The following is a 22004-nucleotide window of genomic DNA, read 5'->3' on the forward strand; positions in this document are numbered from 1 at the left end:
ACCAAGAAAAGATGTTGTTGTGCCTCATGTATCTCCATACAAAACAGATGCTACTGGACTCATGATACTCTGCTGGCTGGACAACTGGCTCTCCAGCCACTTCAAACAAGGACCTGCAAGACAGATTTCCTAAATCTAAACAACTTCAAACATGTTCAGCTAACTGCCGGGGGAAAAGTTTGTTCTGAAGACTTAACTATTCAACGCCCTGATTTCTCTCAGCTTTTGTTCATGTTCCTGTCCTCATCAAGGCTATCAATGGTATCTGGGTCTGGATTTGGGTCTGACAACGACAACTAATGCTGACAATGACAAGTAATGGCAGAAAAAATAGGTTATTTTACCTTCCTTCTCCCAGTATCCTTCGCTTTGTATTTATGTTGCAAGCTTGCATGTCTCCCTATATCTCTCTTTATTGTTTCCAACACAGAGAACTCATGTACCTAGAGCCTCTCATTTCACTACTTGAGTTAGAGTGCAAGATAACTTAGTATCAGCAGAGCTGGAAACCTTCCCCTGTGCCACCTGGTTGTCTTTGGCAGTCAGGGTGAACCCAACATGCTCTAGCTGAACCAGTTCCTCCTTATGCACAAGGGGCAACCATAGAGTATATTGTCTTCAGTGCTGTAGGGAAGGAAATGAAAAAGCTCCATGGTAACAGGGAGAGTGACAGCAGAACTACACACTGACCTGGCAGGGACGGTCAACTGTGAAATCCCATCATAATGTAAGAAGTGATGAGTCCTTCCCAGTCCCTGAGAATGACTGGCACAACTGGCACTTCAAATTCCATTACTATTGGGAACAAGGAATTCCATTCTATTCAATCTCAGAGCCCTTCTTAGAGAGTTTTGAAAAATCTCAGCCTAAATTTACAAAAGAAATATTTGCTAAAGACAATTCAGATAGAACCAAGAGCTGCAAAATTCTGAGGTATTTAAAACACACTATTTCCTTCCAGAAGGCACTTCTCATTCCTATGTTGCTCTCCTTCAGGAAGAGGCCACTTAAATATGAGTGGCAATACATTTTCTCTCTCATCCCTTGTATTAATTGTCTTCATATACTACAAATCAGATCATTTTTGTGTGGTCTTGTGATCTAAGACAAGATGAAAAGACAGTAATTCTGTCAGTGCTTTTTCTCATGCAGTTTTCATATGCCAGAAGCAGTAATACAGTAAAACCACACTGGCCACAGTGCTCCTTAACTAATCCAACACTGAAGAGAGGCAGCTTTTTCACAGGGGATACTTCTATTGCTGACCTGTTAAGGGGATGGAAAAGCAGCTACAAATCCCATGGAAGCATGAAAGTGTTGTAACTCTCCTGTTCATAGTTTACATCTATTCTCAGGCCAACATTTCAACACATAAAATAAATATGTGAGAAATTATTTAAACTGTTTGTTGAAGTGAATCAACTTACATTTAATATCCCAGAGGATTATTTTAAGCACTAACAAGTAAGAGAGGCAGAAAGTAAATCATTTTAACTGCCATGTATCTTGACCAGGGCTAGTCAGCCTCCTGGGGATGCTCATTTGCCATTCAAAAAGCCGTTTTTAAAACTCCATGTGCCCATGATTCAACTTTCAGGCCAGAAACATAAATTAGAGAATTACCAGGAACTGCAGCTCCCTTTTTATTAACAGAATTTTCATCCTCAAACAGGACCAGGTTCTTCTCTGAGCTGAACTCCATCCATGTACTCTGCCACTTCAAGAGGCAAATGTATGTGACAGATTCACACTGCATTTTGTATTTGTAGACCTGACTCCAAGTTGATGCGCACTTAGCAGGCAGATACATGTCTGCCCTGCTGCTGGATTTAGATAAGTGTGGGTACACACCAAGGGAAAAATACCATGCTCACTCCCACGGAACTTGGAGAGGACAGGCTCAGGTTCCCAGCCCGAACCATAAACCTCAACTATCCTTGCAGTTACATAGCATAACTGGCATCTGAAGTAGCCTGCAACTGCTTCTATCTCCAAAATCATAGAATCAGTTTTGTTGAAAAAGACCTTTAAGATTGTTGAGTCCAGCCATTATCTAACTCTACCAAGTCTGGTGCTAAGCTATGCTCCTCAGCAGCACATATCTGCATCTTTTAAGGACCTCCAGGGCTAGGGATTTAACCACCTCCCTGGGGAGTCTGTTCCAGTTTTTAGTGAAGAAGTTTCTTCTAACATCCAGCCTAAACCTCCCCAGGTGTAACTTGAGGCCATTTCCTCACGACTTGCATGAAATGACCACTGATGGGACTTGCAAGCTGACTGTATTTATGATGACCTTATAGCTGTGACAAGTCAGATGCTGCTACCTTAGGTAGTTTCTGACCTATGCTCTTGAAGATGATCCAGACTGCCTGAGGATAAACAGCTGAGACCAGCAATAAATGGAAATGGAAACAGTCTCAGAAACATGATATGTCTTTTCCGAGGTCCTCTAAGAACTTTATGGCCATAGTCTGAAGCACTTAAAGTGATCTCTATTATCATAGTTGGCTACCAAGATAGTCACTACAGCTATACTATTAGTGGTGTGAAGATGGTCACTGTTGTCTTTTAGCTGCCTTTAGAATTATCAAATAGGGAACTATGATCCTTGCTTCTGCTCCTGTACGTAATAGATAGAGGCCAGTTGTACCATATGTTTTCTAATACATAACCAAAAAAAAGTGATAAAACCCCCTACAAACAGGGCTTTAGGTTTCAAGACAAATATTTTTACTCTATTAGGCTTTACTCTTAAGCAACTCCAAAGTACAAAGGGGAAATGTGAACTAAATGCAGAACCATTTAGTAAAGCATAAGTAAAAAAAAAAAAACCTAATTCTGTATATGGCAGACGGTTCTTATCAGAGGTAAGTCAGTATTTCCTCACGAATCTTTATTTTTGTTTGTCACAGCTATTTGTTTCTATGTCCAGTTAAAACAGAGGAAATTTAATTAAGTGCAGGATTATTTAACAAGGATGTTATTTTTTAAATGAAACACACTCCCACTGCAATTTCCCATGTGCCAAGAGATGCATTTACTGAAAAAGTATAAGATGGAAGAGAAGAAAAAAAATAAAGACTGTGTAAACTGTATTTTCTTCTGCAGGTTTTAAAACAATGAAATGGATACAAACACCACAGTTGCTCAGAAATCATTAAGGTATTTTATGAAATAATAATAAAAATCCCAAACCCATTTTTCAAGGGCAAGGACACCACTTTTAAACACTTCCCCTGGTGTGGCACTGCAAGTCACAGTCTGGGAACATGGCAGAATTGTGCGGTTCAGAGACGAGGTCTGGAAAAAATCATGTATCTGGAGGTTTCAAAGAAGCCTGTTGCACAAGAATGAAAGGACCATTCAAGCTTCGTCACCCTTGAGGAACACATAACTTGCTTTTCTCCAGGGTAAACTACCCTGTGGTACAGCAACACAGGAAAAAAACCAATGTTCCTTCCTTCTTCCTGCCCAATCCTGTTTGTCTATCTGCTGAAGAGAAAATCTTTACCTCTTTGAAGTATTGAACTTATCAAAAGTTCAGCATCAGGAATTCATGTGTGTTTCTCGTAGCCAGCTCACAGAACTGTTCCTGAGGCCTCCACCAAGGGTAATGCCCTGCACTGGAACTCAGTGAGTGTGGTGATCTGAAATGTCACATCTACCCACATCATCACAATTAAGTATCACTTGCAAAACAAATTAAGTCTTCATTTTTGCAAAGGAGATGGGCTTACAGAAATTCACTTCCTGCCAACAGTATATGCAGCATTCACACAGCTTCCTTAGGCAAAATTCACATTAAATGGTTGTTTGAGCAGTCATTCTTAGAAGCCTAAAAGCAATGGTGCCCAAGGATATAATGTAGTAGTGGCCTCGGTATAGGTAGATAATGGTCGGACCTGATGAACTTAGAGGTCTTTTCCAACCAAGGTTATTCTGGGTGATTCAATGGTTTAAAAATTAAAATCCATCAATAAAAGCAATGAAACCCAGCTTTCCTCTTCAGTATAGACAAAAGAGTTTGTAATATTGGTAACAAAAAAAAGCTTATGACAGAGCCAAGGCACTGCTTACAGCAGATACTGTCTTATCAAATGAAATAAATCTAGAGGCATCTAAATATGGCAGACCTCACACAGTCATGCAAGAAAAATACTGCAGATTAGGGTGGCTACATGAACACTGTGAAGGAAATCCTGACTGCTTTCCGTCACCTAGTGCACAATGTAAACCCACTGTAAGGAGAACTGTTATTCACCCAAATGTTCTCAGGAGTTAACGCACATTCCGGATGATAAAAAAGAAGGGAATGGTTAGAATAGATTAGTTCAGGGTTTAGTCCTGATGTTAGAAAAACAAGTGAAGTTTAATTACTTCACTCCTCTGGAAAAAGTCTGGAGATAACACTTATGTCATTTATTGTTTCAAGGGAAAACATTAAATCTTAGGAAAATTTCCTTTAATGTCCCAGGAACCCTGATCCAAGTCTACAAGAAACCACTGGGTGTCCTGTTGCTAGTTTTGTAATGCTTTTGGATTTACAGCTCAAGTGCAGCTGGAGTTATACAGGGAATGACCACCTGCTGCCCTGATTTTGCATGCAGATTTTATTTATTTATTTAGAATCTGCTGCGAGACAGGCTGGGCTGTATTTCCACTGCTAAGGATATTCCAAAAGTTAGTATCCTCCAAAAACATTTTGTACTGTTAGGAAGACATGCCATGATTAAAATGAGACTAGAACAACCTTTCCTGCTATCTTTTCTTTCACATCTCCAAGTTTAGACAAAAAATATATGCCAGAAGAATTCATTAACTATTTTCAGAGGTCTCTTACTAAGCAGTACCAAGTGGTAACTTTTTATTGTTTTATTTCGAAATATTTTCTACTAATTCACCCCTTTCCTGAAAACAGTTGAGCAAGAAACAGATTTCTTAACCAAAACTTGAAAAAACAGATAAAACTAATTCTTGCAGTGTGAAAGCACTTTGGAACACCAGCTGTCTCCTACTGTACATTTGTAACTGCCCAACACTGCACTTCCCCCATCTCAGATGGGATCTTCAGTCATTAAAAGAAATGCCAGAACACCATCATGTAGGTATTCAGAATAGCCAGCATAGTCAGTCAGTATCAAAGGAAATCAGGATTCACAAAGAAAAAAAAAAAAAAAAAACCACAAAAAAAAAACCCAAAACCAAACCCAACCGTTTAAAAGTTTGCTAGAAGATACCCATTTCCTATAATGTTCATATAAGAATACCCTGATTTACATTACAGCTCTTCAAAGTGTGATTCATAATGACAGGGTAAGCAGTCCTCATTGTATTTGTGGAAGGACATTAAAGAGTGTTTCCAATGAAAAGATTCCACTGTGAATCAGAGGAAGGGCTGAGGGTAAGAATTACTGCACCACTCCAAATAACTGGGAGCTAACATGCTGTACCTCTCCAGGAAATATCTGACAGACTATACAAGCTGTATCTTTTGCACTTCTGACAGTGACATCATTGCCCATCAAGCCAAGCCAGTCATCACCGCAGTTAAGGATTCAAGTTACAAACACTATATTAATTATTAAAAAATAAATTACATTACTGAACAGGATTATTTATAAAACTGCCACTACAGTGGGACAGGACACCCAGACCCAAGACACTTCTTTGGTTCTGTGACCAACATTCATTATATTTAACCCATAAATACAGTCTGAAAACATGCTTTAGATGGTGACCTAGCCTTGCAGAGCATGGGGTTTGTGCATAGACTCCAAGAGTTTACAATTATTTTACACCAAAATCTGTTCCCCAAGCGTAGCAGTCTGAAGGAAACATCGCTAGGGCAAGGACAGCTGGCTGAGACATTTTTCCCCCGTATTTAGTAATCTTGATTGTTTTTGGAACCTTACAGGAAACGGAAATACCCAGAAACATAGGCAGGCAAATGTTGCTGGTCTGGCAATAAAGACGTAAACAGAGCAAATCTGGTGTTGAAGCAGATTTGCCACTGTGGTAATACATATGCCAGCTTTATGAGCAGCTGGAGTGGACACAGCTCAAATGAACAGCTGACCAAGTTCTGCTGTCTTCTTCAGCAAGAATATCATGGATGTGAACACAAATCTAAGAGACTGATCTTAAAAGATAACAGCTTAGTAGAACTTTGAAAGACAAAATTAAGTGCTGAATTGCATCACCCTTTGCACTAACACTAGGTACTAAAAAACTCATTTGCTGTACACTGAGAATTCAGCACACGACGAGTCATTTTATTAGAGAGTATTTTTGGTCATTTGAAAAAATAGTACATGAAGCTTGAAGAGACAAGCAGAATTTTCTTTTAAATAGTCTTTCAGAAGTTGTACATTGTTTGTACTCTATTTTGGATAAAACCCAGACCATTTTAATTTACTTTGACTTTTTGTTAATACTTTTGACTGTTTTAAAAAAAGATTCCCCAAAAATCTTACAAAAAATCACCCATAAGGAGATTTGTATCTCAGCTACTTTCAGACTACTAAAATATTTGTCCAAAATCAAACCCACTTTTTTCTTTTCTTCTTGGTTGGATCTCCTATACAAGATGCCTGGGTTTCCTTTCTTTACAATCAAGTGTTTAGAAAGCCCTGACACTTTCTTGGACACCAGAAGCATACACCTTCCTCATTCAGAAGGACACAGCTTCTCCTCTTTACCCTTACTTATCATTCAGGAAAAAGCTTTAGCTTATTGTAATAATCCTTTGTAGTGCTGATGAAGCTTAATTATGGACTGAGATTTTCAGCTATTCTCTTTTATTTTTCATAATCACTGATTTTTTAAAAAATTCTTGTATGATCAGCAAACTTCTACCTCTCATTTTTCCATTAGCTTAAGAGTAACTCCCACTTACTCATAGACAAAATAGAGCATCAAGGAAGTCATCTTTTGTTTTAAACTTACCAGACCCTGTCATACAGAGAAATCAGGTAACACACTCCGGAATTCTCCAAATTATTCTAAGCATTAAAAAACTAATTTTTGAAGTAAATGCACATATGTCACTGTGATCCAGATTCCCTTTGTTGGTTTTGTGTTTGGTTTTTTTTGTTTGTTTGTTGTTGTTTGGGTCAGAGAATGCCTGGTTATTTACATGAAAGGCAACAGAGGTGTCATATACAAGAGTCAAAAAGAAGCATTAATGTGCAGTAACTTCACAGATCCTACTCTTTTTTTGCTGAAGGTAAACGTCCTTTTTTTCTTCTGAAGCAGCTAAACAGCTATTCAACCTCACTCATCATTGAAAGATGAAAAATGTCAGGCTCTTCTCTTATCTTCCAAAATCTATGATTTCCTGTCAGGAAAAGCTGCAATTCTCACCAAAAATATTGCACATTTTTCCCCAGAAAACAGGGATTGACTAGCTAGCATGGGGGACCCATGCATTCGGCTTTACTTCCAACTAATTGGCACTACAGCCCCTTTCACCACTGCAAACACAGTTTTGCCTGGTTAGCCATCCTCATTGTGCACTCTATCTGGCTGCAGGCTCCATGACTGGCGCACTTCCTGCCTATCTGTTGCCTAATTAAGTTTGCTTTGTAGTAATCCCTGCTGTCGGCTGTTTTCCTGGCTCATAAATTGGCTCCTAACCTGACTGTCAGCCAAACCTCTTAGAACTGGGCCTTACTCACAGATTGGTTTTGTGATCCTTCTGTTTCCAAGAGGCTGACTTACTCAAGAGATCACACTGCAAAGTCTGTCAACTCTTTCACTTACTGCCAAGGGAAACGCTTTTAAAAAGGCTCTTGTTTCTGCAAGGGAAACTTCTTCTCATTTTAAGAAGCTTAAACAAATAATTGGTACTAGGAATATTCTCAAACAATTACACTTAATTAGAAGATTGGCAAGTTTTGGGATAGGGCGAAGACAGGGGTACAAAGAAAATGAGGTATTAAAGAGAACTTAATCTGGAGAAAAAGGCTACTAGGACACACTCTAGGTGACAAATCCCAGAAACTAATGATATAAAATATGATGGAAGAAAATGTCATTTGGGTAATTTCAAGGCAGGATATGTTACCCCTTCTTGCTTTTAACTGCTTAGAGAGGAAACACATTCTAGTGCCTTGTCAGATGTAAGAGGACATTAACTGTCTCTTTTCAACTGAGACATCATTGCAGGTATCATCAGATAAAATCCCACAGCTTTTGTTAAGCAAAAGCCCAAGTAGATATTCATACATTCCAAAGACTTGTGTTAATATTGGCTTTTTCTGTCCTGGGGAGAAGGACATCAGAAAGTTTCTCTTCCTATAGGAATTCTTAGTTGTCTGTCTGAATGCAAGACAGAAAACAATTTTAAAAGTATTGGCAGCTCTTCACCTATTGTGAATAAGCAAATGAACAACAGAAACTGAAGGGCTGATGTTAGTCCTGTTCTAAGGAGTTATATGGCAAGTAAATCATGGCAGATTTGTCGAACAAGTCACTCTATAGCCAGGAAAGACTTAACAATTTGCATAAAGGAAAATTTTGGATATGGGGATGTTTTTACTCTCCACTATTTAGGAAGCAGGAAAAGTTACTAGGAAGTTGTTGCTGAACTCTCTGGTTTGTCCATATGGATCAAATCTGTAGCACTACTTGTTTTGGTCTTGCAGAAAGTGTCCCTGATACAAAGCTAGAACCGGAGGCCAGTTGTGGGAAGGCTCCAGAGGAGAAGGAAGAAGGTTAGTCTGGTTCTGTCTTCCCATCTGTCTACACACATAAAATGAAATCAGTGGGAGTGATGGCATTGGCTTCAAGGGGAACAGCACTTTACTCACCCAGATTACTAATGGTAGCTGTGGCAGCTTCTATAAGCGAAAAATTATAAAGGATCTGTTCCCAGAATGACACGCCTGCACCCTCAGCTCACAATGCCAGCATCAGAACAGTGAGAATCACGGTTTACTGTATCTTCAGATAAGGAGTACACAGCAAAGCAATCTGACTGTCACCATGTGACTTTCAGTAGTCACCTCAGTTTAAATCAGTATTATGAACACCTCATTTCTAGAAGCTCATTTTCAGAAAAACAGAATTTTCAGGCTAGAAAGGAGGAAAAGACACTAACTTGGTAAAAAGTGAGACTACCTAACTTCTTCTCAAGCTAAGACAACTCACAGCATTGTAGGATGCAGCAAGGAGCTTTTTTTAATGCTCCATTTGTTTCCAAAACACTGGAAAGACTTTAAAATCCTGGGTTACAACTCAAATAAAGCAAATTTACTTGAACAGTGACAGATACTTCTTTGCTGGGCTTTTCCTAGCCATCTGGAAGTGCTCTATGGAGAGCAGTTTGAGGACCCACGTTCCGGCTGATTTCAAAAGTAAACACAGGTCCCCACTGCAATTACAAAATATCCCTTGCAGGCAGATTTAAAAACAGTTTCATGTCACAGAGTCATCTCAGCCATGCTGGTGATATAGCAATAGTACAGTTCCTGGTTAGTTTCCAAAATTGTGGAAATCTTCCTAATGGGATATGTTTCCTAGAATATATTTAGCCTCATTTGGTGCACACACCCTTTCAGCCAAACTGGAAAAAAAATCATGGAATTATGATTTGCTACTCTGTGGTTAGCCTGCTGAAATACATTTGTTGACTATTAGTGAATTTTATGACGTCTGTAAGAGAAGATGGGTGCCCATCCCCTTGGGAAGTTTTCACAAATGTACTTGAGATTATGAGTGATGATGTAAGGTTGTACATATGAACAAGTTTGGTCTTGATACCCATTGCAGAAGGAATTATTTCAAATGCAACGAAATTTGGTTGTGTTTTTTTTTTTTTTTTTTTTTTTTTGTTGTTGTTGGGGGTTTGCTTGTTTGGTTGGTTGGGTTTTGGGTTTTGTTTTAGTTGATATACAGAGTTTCTTACCAGAGGGTTAGGCTCAGTGTATTTAGGTTGGGTCAGGAGAACATGTACAATAATTGCTTAATGCTGCATTTGGCAAAGTTCATTTTATTACTTAAAAAAAACAATCTTGGCAGTTGTTAAAGAAGCAGCTGGCATGTAAATTGTTTAACTTAACTATTACCTCATTTTCTCTCGAAAATATTGCCAAAATGTCTTAATGACAGTGAACAGATGGTCAACATTTTCAACGTTACAGATAATCCTCTTCCCAAATCAAATGATGGCATTGTGTTTAACTAGAAGGGGATTTGAACACGAATTAGACATCATTTACGTATAGTCCATGACCAGTATTTACTAAGGGTAAAAGTACTGCAACATGGTCAGAACTGCAGCACATCAAAGTAATTTAAAACAAAATACAAAGTACAGCTCTTACATTCACAGTTGGAGAAGGGTCTTGTTGGCTGATTGCTAGTGCTCAGAAGCCTTGGTAGACAGCAGCTTGCCTGCCTTCCTAAGATGCTGTGCACATCCAGTTAAGCTGCAGTCAGTCACCTGTCCACCTTACAGTCCAATCTAAGACATCACACAAACAGTTGGTACAGAAAGGATAAGAAAAGGAGAGAAACTGGGCAGGCTGATGAAGTCTCTTACATGAGTTAGACATAAGCAAAAGTCAAGATCTTTCATCTTCAGGTACAATCAAAAGAAATAAAAATAAAAACAAAGAGATGAAGCACAGAAAAGCAGGTCAGGACAATAGTTTATAAGCAGTATTTCCAGGTACCAGTCAAAAGAAGACTAGAGCTTTTTCTGCTGTAGCCAGAAGAAAATGATGTGAATTGTTGATGCATAGACAGGAAGGAAAGAGTCAAAGATATGTCAGAAATTGGTTAAAACCTGTCAGGAAGAGACAATTCAAAGATGGCATCTAAGACTAAAGACAGCAAAGAGAATGGGAAAATAAGAACTTAGTTAAAAACAGGACATTGGCTTCTGGCACTGTTGCATCTAAGGTAACTCCACGCTCCAGCTTAATGTCTTGTTTGAGCAACCTTAAACATAATCTTAGAACCAGTGATCATGACCACTGATAAATGGCCAGCATTACTCAAGAGCTACTATAATGCAACAATCCCTCCTTCTCTTGCATGGGAAAAGATCTTTATAAAAATAACTATATAGTGACCCCAATATTACCTCTACCAGGCTGATCATCCACAGTTAGTACACTATGATAAAATGCTCGTATCTTGGCACTGTCAAAATGAGTGAAATGTCAGCATCTCATTGTCTGGTTTAATTTTAATTGGTATGATGAATCAACCTGCAGGCCATGGGTATCAAAATGACATCACTATGTCCTACAGTGCGCGTCAAGCCACGCAGTAGGAAACCACATAGAAACAGGTAAGTTTGAAACAATAGCTGAACAGAATTTTGTCCCCAGCAAACACATTTGTGTAAAACACTTGAGAAGAAAAAAATCATTTTGTTGATATTTCCAAAGAAATTGTGTTTCTTTAGGAAATCCCTAAACCGTTCTGATTAAAGCCTTTAACCAGCTAAAGCAGAATTTAGTAAACGTTATTATTAAAAAATACAAATTGCAATTATTACAATTTCATAGTAGAGAAATGTCAACCAAGAGAGGCACTTTGTAGAACCAGTATTAAATTGAGGGGATTAGGTCCAGACAAAAGTCAATCTAAGATCTCTTGCCAATGCAACATTAGTTTATGCTAGCTAACAATTAGATTAAATCATCCAAAGTTCTGACCTCAGGTTATGCTGTTCAGTGCATGGATGTTGAGATCTATTTTTTTAGCTGGTTTGATCTGCAGTAATTCTATCAAAAACTGTTTGATTGCCCACAGATAAATGACACTACATTTATTATCAGCATTTTAACTTCAGCGAAAACTTGTGGAATCTCCTGTAACTCTGGGTACACTAACCTTTAATTCAGATAGTGACTGCATTTCTGAGCAAGTTCTCAATATAATTCAATCCCTCACACTTATTGCACTTTGTTTCACATAGCAATGTAGTCTTGTAGTACATAAACAGGATTTCTTCTGACTGAGGTTTCCTCAGGAGATGGGGTTCACTGCATATGTGATGCACTACAGTGGTCCTTCACTTCATGGGACCAGACTCAATGTGTCCAATTTGTCTTCAGAACCAGCTGCCTCATTTTCCAGATTCACTCCTCCTCAAACACACCAGTTGCTAAAAATAGCCTCTGTCGATTTATTTTTTTCTCAGACACGAAAGAGGTTCTGTAGTCCTATCAACAGTTTTCTAATTGATCGTGTCATTGTCTTTTAATAGGCTTTAAAGAACACATGATGCATAAGAAACATTACTCGACATGATCATGCATCACAAGGAAAAATTCGATATAATTGGTAGCATCAAGTTCTTCCAATTTACAGCAATTCTAAGCTGTAAAAGGTGCCTGGGACACAGCCTGTGCTGAGTAATCTGTGGAGCCTTGCAAATAATTTCTATTTTTTTTCTCCTCGAATTTTTTTTTTTTTTTTTTTTGGTGGGGGGAATGAAGAGATGACTTTGACAGAAGCCAAAAATAAAAGCATGGCATCCCAGCAGAAGAGCCCCCAGCATATATTGAGCAAAGTTTAAAACAAACCCTAATATTGTTATAAATTCCAAGATAAGTGAACAGGCATCAGGAGAAGGTATAAATGCAACAAGGACTGTGTCTGCTGGTTTATCTTTGAGTGTTTGAAAGTAGATGACAGCGTATAGAAACAAAAAAGCCAACACTACTGTAAACAAATGCAAAATGAGCTGCAGAGTTGAAATGGTGCAGGCTGTCTACTCTTTAGCGCTTCTTGAAACTGAAAATAGGGGAACCACTCTCCTGGTTACTGCTGACTTATCTGCAGGGCATCTCTTAGCAAGACAGTCATCAATACAACATAAACTTTCAATGAGCATAATTATCCCTGTCCATAAGCTGTGGATAAAACCATGAGAAAGGAGAGTGAAAAAAATTTTAAACACAATGACTTCTGGCAGTCCCCAGAAATGTTCTAGCTGTAGAACGCTCACCTGCACTGGAACTACACATATCAGAAATCCAACCTTTCACTAGATAGAGACTAGCATCAGAATTTACGTTCATTTCCTCACTTACATTGTAATTTAACACTGTTGCTTTTTTCCACCTTCCCTCTTGTGCTTCAGAGTTTAATATAAAGTGCTTTGTCTACCCACCCATTATTCTGACAGAGGACTTGTACACAGAAGCAGGTTCAATAACCATGTGTTCAAACTGTCCCTTCCCATAACAGTGCACACAGCAGGGTACATTTGGCTACCCCTGCTATCACAGCAGATTACCTTTTAAAATTGCCTTGATAGCTGGTATCTCATTTGGCCAGAAGAATAGGAGCGGACACATATTTAGAAGTCCCACACATTCAATGAGAGACTCCAGCTGTAGATAAGTGGGTCTCATATTTTGTGCTGGTACCTGGCAGGATTTTGGACAGCATTATGTTAGATTTCACACTAAAGTCAGTGTAAGATCTAACAATGCCATTCAGAGGAACTGACTTTGGTGGGTTTCTCCTGCTCTTACACTTATCCTTAAGCTGTCATATGACATGGAAGCTCTGCCCATGAATTTTTACAAGGTAAGAACTGATAAAGAAGGGCGAATGGCTGCTATCTGGCCCAGCAGTTTTGCCATTGAATTACAGAGTCAGACTCTTTGTTAACTTATAATTAGATACAGAGACCAATTCTGCATCCCTGGCTAAGATGAAGGATGCTTGCAGATTTCTTCTTGTGCAGGCTTCACAGTAAACTGGATCACATTAGACTTCACTGAGCAGCCTAAAATGTGTACCAGCTAACATTACAGCTTTAAAAGTTAACACAAGCTGTAGGGACAATGAAAAGAAATGGAATTTTGCTTTTGCAGGAGATGTGCCTTATCACTCTGCTTGAATTCCCTAAGTGGCCGCTAGACAAAATACTTCCTTCTAAAAGAATCCTAATCTATTCCACAAAGCACTGACTCACTTTACAGACATTTGTGTGCTATCCAGTTGGATCTTAAAGACAAGGAGGTTATATTTGGTGTTCTTTTGTTAGGTTGGTTGGGGTTTTATATCTTGCACATGCATTAACAATCTATAGCCAAACCAAAAGGGGTTCTCCATGCTTACATCCCATTCTAGGAACATCTTTCACTGATGAAGCAGTGGGTCTTTAGACATTTTTGACATTCTTATAATATAATAATATTAGTAAAATATTTATATATAATTATAATATATAGTATATTATATACTATATATAAATATATAATTATATATAATTATATAATATGTATAATATATATAATATTATATACATTATATTATGGTATAAATTCTTTTAAAGCATCTGGTCAGAAACAAGTTCATCACAGCCTGATCTGACCAGAAGTGTAACTGCTAAGGAGAACATTTAAGGACACTACCTATATTACTTTCATTGAGCTGTCAGCTTGTTGTAATTTTTCTTGTGCTTTTTAGCTATTTCTTTCCTTTAAAATGAAAGCTTAGCTTTACTCTGATCTGGTTAATTCTGCAAAATTGACAGCTGAAACATTTTTTTAAAAACAAAATATGGATTCAGGGCATTGGCAAAGTCCCATCTCCCATTCTGAACTCAGAGGTTTTGCAGCAATGGAGACGCTAGGCAAGAAGCCAAGGAATTAGCCTTAGGCTACACAATCTCCTCCAAGAAACAAGCTGTGCTCTACGATATACAATCGCACCATCCCCTTTCCCAGGTCAGCCAGTCACATCCTTATCCTCTGGCATGGCAGAACTCCAGTAGCTGCCTGCAGATGTCCAAGAAGGTGTCAGCAAGGCTCAGTATGGCTTGATGGAAGTAGTGTTGTAAAAAGAAAAGATTACCCCTTCTAGCAGGCAGTTTAGTCCAGGGACAGGACTCAGTAGAATGGAACATGTGTTTGAAGGACTGAAGATGCCTATTGATACAGGTCACATAAGAAGCAAGCTGAAAGCCAACTGAGTTCTCAGGTCAGCAATAAAAACAGCCTAAAATCTTTGTGACATCTTAACAAAAGAGATGCCAAGAGCTCACACTGCAAGGTCAACAGTGTTGTGGCCAGTTCAAACAATCAAGCTGAACCCCGGGAATGTAAAGAGACAGACGAATGATGCTCATTGCTATCTAAAGGTCAAAGCATTTACAGGATATCATGTTCCAGAACCAAACTAGGTCTGTCTCTTACTGCATCTAATCACAAAAGATGTTGAGTAATTTGCTTTAGCTCATATTCTAGGTTAAATGAAGAACTTGTTTACGAAGTTCTTCCACTGATCTGTTTAGTCATGTTTTCACCCAGCAACATGATGATTTGAAAGAATTTTTATACTTCCAGAGCAAATATATCCTCAGTTATCAATCAAGAATTCATACTCAAGTCTATCTGCAATTAGGGAAACATTTTAGAATTATCATCAGTGTGGGTTTAATAGCAACATTTTCACAAATCCTAGAAATTGATACCTTGAATTTACCCATACTATGTTACAGAAATACACAGGCAGAAAAATATTCAGGACTGCTAGTGTTTAAATAAGATTTAAATTATTGAGTTTTCCCTCAGAGGATGATTTTTCAATATGATTTCAGCAAGAATAACTGCTTTATTAAACAAGATGGCTAATATTATTTCCCTTCTCCTTAAGCCTGTTCAAGATAATTCTTTAAGTATCTATAGTGCATTTCTTTGCTCCTTTCATGTCTGTAATCAAAACATGTAAGATTCCTTTTGAAACCTGCTAAAATACTTCAGAGACTTTAAGAGAAAATATTAAGTAGATGGTTTCTGGACAAAAATTAGAACTGTAATTGAAGGCAGAGTGGATTCAGCAGGTCTGCATTACCCTAAGTTAGGAAATAACCAGTTGCACTAGGATGAAACTTAGAACTTTTTCATAGAATCAAAAGAAATAACAGATTTTTTGCAGAAAACTTGCTTAAACAACTGGTTGCTTCAAATGCTTCAGAGACAGAGGCTTTAGCTGAACAAAAGACTCTCAAAGCGAAATGCTTAGATTCATGCAAAGTTAATTGTTCCTTGACAAACAAATACTGAAGTCAAGAACACTTCCACAGTGTTCTTCCAGAAGCTATTAGAGTAAGGACTGGGCAAAATCTGTACTGGAAGCCCACACTACTTGGATTTTCCTTTTTAATTGTTGTAATCTACTTAAAAAAATCACCTGACTTTTTTGTAGTAGGGCTCAGATCAGAAAGACATGAGACTCCACTGAAGACTCACTGTAAAGCTAGCAACTTGTAAACCTTTGAAACAGCTTTTGAAATCTTGGCCTTGGATATTCAAAATGCAGCTGAACTTCATCCTTTCTCTTCTTTCATGAGGTCATAAGGTTGAGAATTACACATACTAACTTGAGGTTTATTTATTTATTTGCTCACATATTGATAAGAGACACAAGTTATATACAAGGAAAACAAACTTACCCGTGCACCCTTCTCTGGAAAACATTTGCATCCAGCACTGCAATCACGACCCCCACATGGCCCACCGTAAGACTTCTTTCCACCCTAACAACAAAAAAAGAAAAAAAAAAAAGAAAGAAGAAAATTTAATTTCATAACTGCTTCTCTGCTGAAGATCTTCAGTTAAAATGCTTAATTTCTGTATTTTTCACCTATGTTTGATGTGCTGTGTGAATTTGCTGGGAAGTAAGCAGCAGAATACAGTTACGTTTTACCTTCTTCATAATCAGGTCATTTTCAAAATCAACAAGAAGACAGAAAAAGTTGGTTTAGAAATTCTTTGAGGACAAGTGAATTTCTGCATGAGTTAGTTCCAAACCTCATAAAAGTACATGAAACAGGAAATACAATGCAGGCAACTCTGACCCTAGGCAGCAGGAAATAAAAGTAAGCTTAATGTGGTAAAGGTAAAAATTAAAAAGCAAAGAGCAGAAAAATTGTATCTAGAGGTTATATAATAGACTGGAAGCACATCTCCAAACTGTCTGCTCCAACAAGGAATGATCAGCAAGAACCTGAGTATGTAATGAACACTATCAAGGGCTCAGTACGTAAAACTGGTCCCTGTCTTAACAGGGACTCTTAAATGCTGAGAGATCATTTCTGACCACAAGTATTGTTAAGAGTTCAGGATCTAGCTAGCAGAAAACTTTAGACTTAAGTGCACCAAGACACACTTTCACTGTGATTATATACATATGTTGCAGTGGAAGTTTGGACTCATTACCAAGCCATTCCTGACACATAACATTAAATTTACACTCATAGAAGACAGCTTTTTGTCTCCAGAGAATCAGATTATGCCTTCCCAGACATTTATTCAACCTTACAGTCTTCAAAGATTTCAATTTCCAATTTGTTTTTTCTCCAGATTATTAGTTGTTCCAACAGTCATTTGCATGAACCTTTGGGTCCTATGGTTCTGTTAATTCTGCTTGCCTTCTAAGAGTGGATAAAGAAACTATTTCATGGCAGCTCTGGGGCATTGGTGTTGCTGTCTTGAACCACTGAAGCTCACCTTGTTAGAAACCCTTCATGTCTAGTGACAATCAGGTCCTTCCTAGTAGCAGAAGACTGGACAAAAACCATTTGCTCTTACCATCCCTACTTCTACCGCTCCCCACAGTGCTGTGGTTAGCAAATATGGTTCTAGTCAAAATCCCCCTGAAGTCTTTCCATTTAATTTATTGGGAGCTGGATCAAACTCTCTCTGAGCTCTATTAAAAACTGTGTGATTTTGTGTAAAACTCTCTTCACAATGTATTTCTAGGTTCCTTTTCACAGCCTGAGGAGTCATTTCGCTCACTGGTAAATGAAAGCATTTGGAAAGGAAGTGACCAAAGCCAGCTGGCTCCAAACCAGGTGTTACATGCCCTATGTATTTTATTTAGAGGAAGTAGCTGACATCAGACACTCCAGGGCTACTTAAATAGCAAACAGCCATATGCATAATATTTATGAATACAAGTCTAAAGGCTGCATATAAGATTCTAGACTACAGTGTTCTTTTCTGAAAAAGTTCAATACACTTTCCATTCAAATGTATGAATGCAGAGGTCATTCCAACATTTACAGATTGTAATCTGAATGTGTAAACACAGGGTCTTCGTATTTGTTCTGTATTCATTCAGGGAAGAGATTTTTCCAGCTGCTCTGAGATACATTTCAGATTGATGAATACAGCTGCTCAGAAACTGTAAGAATTAAATAAATAAGGGTACCAGTCATAGAGGTTAAGTGCCACCATTATTACAGAAATTAACTAAACTATTTTAATTTAACTGGCTTGAAGTAGAAGGTTCCAAATAAGACCAAAACAATGAACAACACAAAATAGTAACACTATTAAAAAAAAAAAAAAAATCATTCTCGCAGATTTAGATACTCATAATATAAACTGATTGACATTCATACAGATTTTAACTGAGTTACTTCAGGATTGCAAAAGAATCACTTGCATTTCAGTGTAGGAAAAAGCACTTCATTTAAGGAGTATTGATGCGAGTGAGAAATTAAAAGACCGACTCAAAAGCAAGAATCAGTGTAAAAACAACTTTCCTCTCCCACTTCTGGGGTACCTCCATCAAGCATTTATGCACAGCTGATTCACTCAGCTGGAGTGCCATTTGAATCCTTCCATTGACTTCAGCTTGTTCTGGAGTGCAGCCAAAGAGAGTAAAGAATCCTAACAGCTGTGATGCCATAAGAGGTGCCCCAGACTCACGTTCATTCCAGCTTCCCTAGAGCAACTCACACTGGACACTAGAATAGCTGCATGTGATCTTGAAGGCCTTGCCTGCAAATCCAGAAGAACATTGTACCTGCAGCACAGGCACGAGGAACCCATCTAACACAGCACTTCAGAGGAAGATTGTCAGGAACCACAGCTCAGAGGTGTGAGCTGGGGCCCAGTTATGCCTTAGAACTTCTGCTTTGTATCAAAGGTGAACTGCAGAAGACTTAAAATCTATTGGCTGAAGACAAAGTTTTTTATCAGCTCAGAGGGTGAACCCACAAGTGATGAAAATGTGGTGACATTTTGGGAAAGGACAGCAGAAAAATTAAAACCATCATCTTCAGAATGGAAGTTGAAGTAGCAGAGGTGGTAATGGGAAAATAAATTGGAAACGTGTGGAAAAGATTGGATTGCATGCCAGCCTGCAAAAGTGGATAATTATTTTCATTAACTTCTCAACTCCAGACAAGGGCTGCTCCAGTCCAGAGCAAAATCCCAACAAGAAACTTCATAATAAAAAGCTGGAAATGGAACATAATGAAAACTTCTGGAATCTACAAATAAAGATCTTCCATATAGCTCAGGATCCTCTTATCTGCTAATGACTAATATGGAAATTATATTTACAGAACCATTCAGATCCTCTTGTAAAATTTCAGAGAAAAAAAAACAGTGAAATAACCTCTCTTTACTTCCTGAGGTACATAATGCTACTGTGTTAACCATACTCTTTTTAGCCCTTAAAGCTTTCAGGAATTAAATTAATTATAATATTTTCTTTATCTATTATTCTTTTAGTTGTTGTATTACAGAATTTAGAGCCCAATTCTGGAAACACTTATCCACATGTTCAACTCCTCCCTCTGAAAATCTACTTTGCTATACATGTGTTAGTACATAGTTGCCTTATTGACATGAAAGAACTTCTTCAGGGCAAAAAAATCCTTGGAAAAAAAAAAAGATAAACCAGGAACCACAGCAATCTCTGCATTCAGAAATGGCAGTGTGACCCATCTAAGATACCAAAACATGATGCAGCAAAATGATTCAGTAACTCTTCCTATCAAAGAGGTGTCACAGCACAGAAATAAACTGGCAGTCTTGTCAGATTGTATGAAAACAGTTCCTGGGGTTTGTTTGGCAGTGAAACAGGTGAAAAGAAAATTAATCATGTCAGTAAAACAGATAAAATGAAAATACAAACATATTTTTCCCAGGAAGAGTGTCAAGTGCCTAAACTAATTTCAATTTTTTCCTTTCACTGAGGTTCCCCAAACCTTGACTTGTCCTGCCTCCTCAGGGTATTTTAATACCATTAAGAGCTAGGTCAACTCTAGGAACTAATAACATGAATTATTTTTCAAACTGGGGGTGGGTAATCAATGGGAAGCAGCAGATGAAGAGATAGTCCCAAGCAGCTACCAAATGGAAGGACGACACAAGCCCCTGAGCAAATTGCCTCACCTAACATGTCCCAAGAACTCCTCTTTTTCAGGCCACATCATTGTAGCTGCACACTCATCCAAGAGAAAAGGGGACTACAGAAATGTTAATGACCTGGTAACATCATGAAGAGAATTTTATCTGGAGTACAGTACATAATATTTATCACTTACTTTCAATAAAGTTGATCTCTGCACAGACACAGAGCTTGACAATCTGTCTGATTATAAATGTATAATTCAAGAGCCCTTCTGCTACAGAGCACGATTTATTTGGACCAGGAGAATGAAGACTTGGAGGCAATACAATGGGTGTCTATACATGAATCAGAAAGGTAAATGCCAGAGAAATGAACAAATTTTATTTAAACAATATTCTGGGTATCACTCTGCTGCTTAGGAGCATTTTACACCTCTCACTGTCAGAGGTGTAAATGAAAAGATATGTCAACAGTAAGATCTCTGTGGTAGAAGTATATAAACCAGCACTATGAGTGACTGTCAGGGACAGAACACTGGGTTGTCTCACACTAACTAGTTCGAAGAAAGGACGATGATGATACAAGAGCAAGTATGTGTAAGCTTCCGAAGATGTATGCAGGAGAAATTTTTTAAGCAGAGGGCAGTATCATTCCATTTATGGAGATACATTATGACTGACATTTTTCCACTGTTGCAAAAGCATTTCATGCCAAAGCATCACCTTCCTGTCCAGTCCAGTTCTGCCTGTTAGCTCCAAAAGTGTCTAGAAGGCAAAAGAGTGAAAAAACCCACAACTGATCTCATGAAATAAAAATTGGTGGAAATTATCCTCAATGTCTCTACTTTCCACACCAACAAATTTATCCTACAATTTGCCACATTAAAATCTGGTGTAAAAATTTTGACAAGTCTAGAAAAGCATTTTCCATTGACTCCTATGAGATTAGAGAGCAAACACCACAAAGTCATAAGAATCTGTAGAGGTTAAATATTAAACTCATAAACCACAAGTAAAGTCAGATTTTTAAGACCTCTTATCCTGAGTACCACCTTATTCTTCTTACAGTCTTTGGGAAGCCATTGGCTTCCGAACACAACAGCAGTAGGAATGTCACATACTGGTTATTTGATGGTTACAGATGGGCATTTAGCTCTGAGCAGCTCAATCGTCAGATATTTTTCAGTTTTATTGATGGGATTATGCAAAGCTTTAAATACTTTTTCCTGAATACTCTATCACTCAATGAACATGTACTTAAAACTAGACAGTTGCATGAGGAAGGACACAACACAAAGCCAAAAGCTTATCTTTTACTGCACCAAAAGGTCTTTCAAATGGAGCTATTAAATGTGAATTTCTAGCTAAGATACTAATACATTTTAGGTTTCATTGACTTCTTAGGTTAACCAAGGTCCTCAAATATTTTCATTCGTTTCACAGATCTGGCAAACATCTTAGCTGGCAGCTGAGACTGGATTGGAGGAGGCTTGGTTTATAATGATACACAAGGTTTCAAAACTTGGGAGGAAATCCTGGCCTGGAAAACCTAGTAGCAAATTCTAACTGAAGCAAATTCCACCCCATTCATTCCTGCTTTCATTCCCACCAGTGACACAGGAGTGATGCTGCACTGGGGGGAAAAAAAAAATAAAAAAGATTTAAACGTGAATAAAGTAGATGTTAAAGATCAATTCCTCCACTTTGTACATACACCAGAAACCAACTGATGTCTTCCAAACTCTAAAACAGTTGCCTGTTTTTTTTTTTTTTCTTTTGAGGAAACGTGTTTCCTATCTGTTGGATGGAATTTGGAGATAGAGCTTGAAGGCTTTTTATTCTAAGTATATTTCACTAATACTAATAACATCATCCATT

At 38.1% G+C, this 22004-nt stretch overlaps 1 protein-coding gene across 1 annotated transcript in view; it reads right to left on the bottom strand.

The window, feature by feature from the left end:
• The window catches only part of COL4A6 (collagen type IV alpha 6 chain), a 91210-nt gene that overhangs the window by 63645 nt on the left and 5561 nt on the right, over positions 1 to 22004 (bottom strand). The window contains exon 2 of the mRNA XM_054388861.1: positions 16430 to 16513. Coding sequence (XP_054244836.1) covers positions 16430 to 16513 — 84 coding nt within the window. The remainder of the gene's footprint in view (positions 1 to 16429; positions 16514 to 22004) is intronic.

This window comes from Indicator indicator, chromosome 17 (genome assembly GCF_027791375.1).
Source record: "Indicator indicator isolate 239-I01 chromosome 17, UM_Iind_1.1, whole genome shotgun sequence".
NCBI lineage: Eukaryota > Metazoa > Chordata > Aves > Piciformes > Indicatoridae > Indicator > Indicator indicator.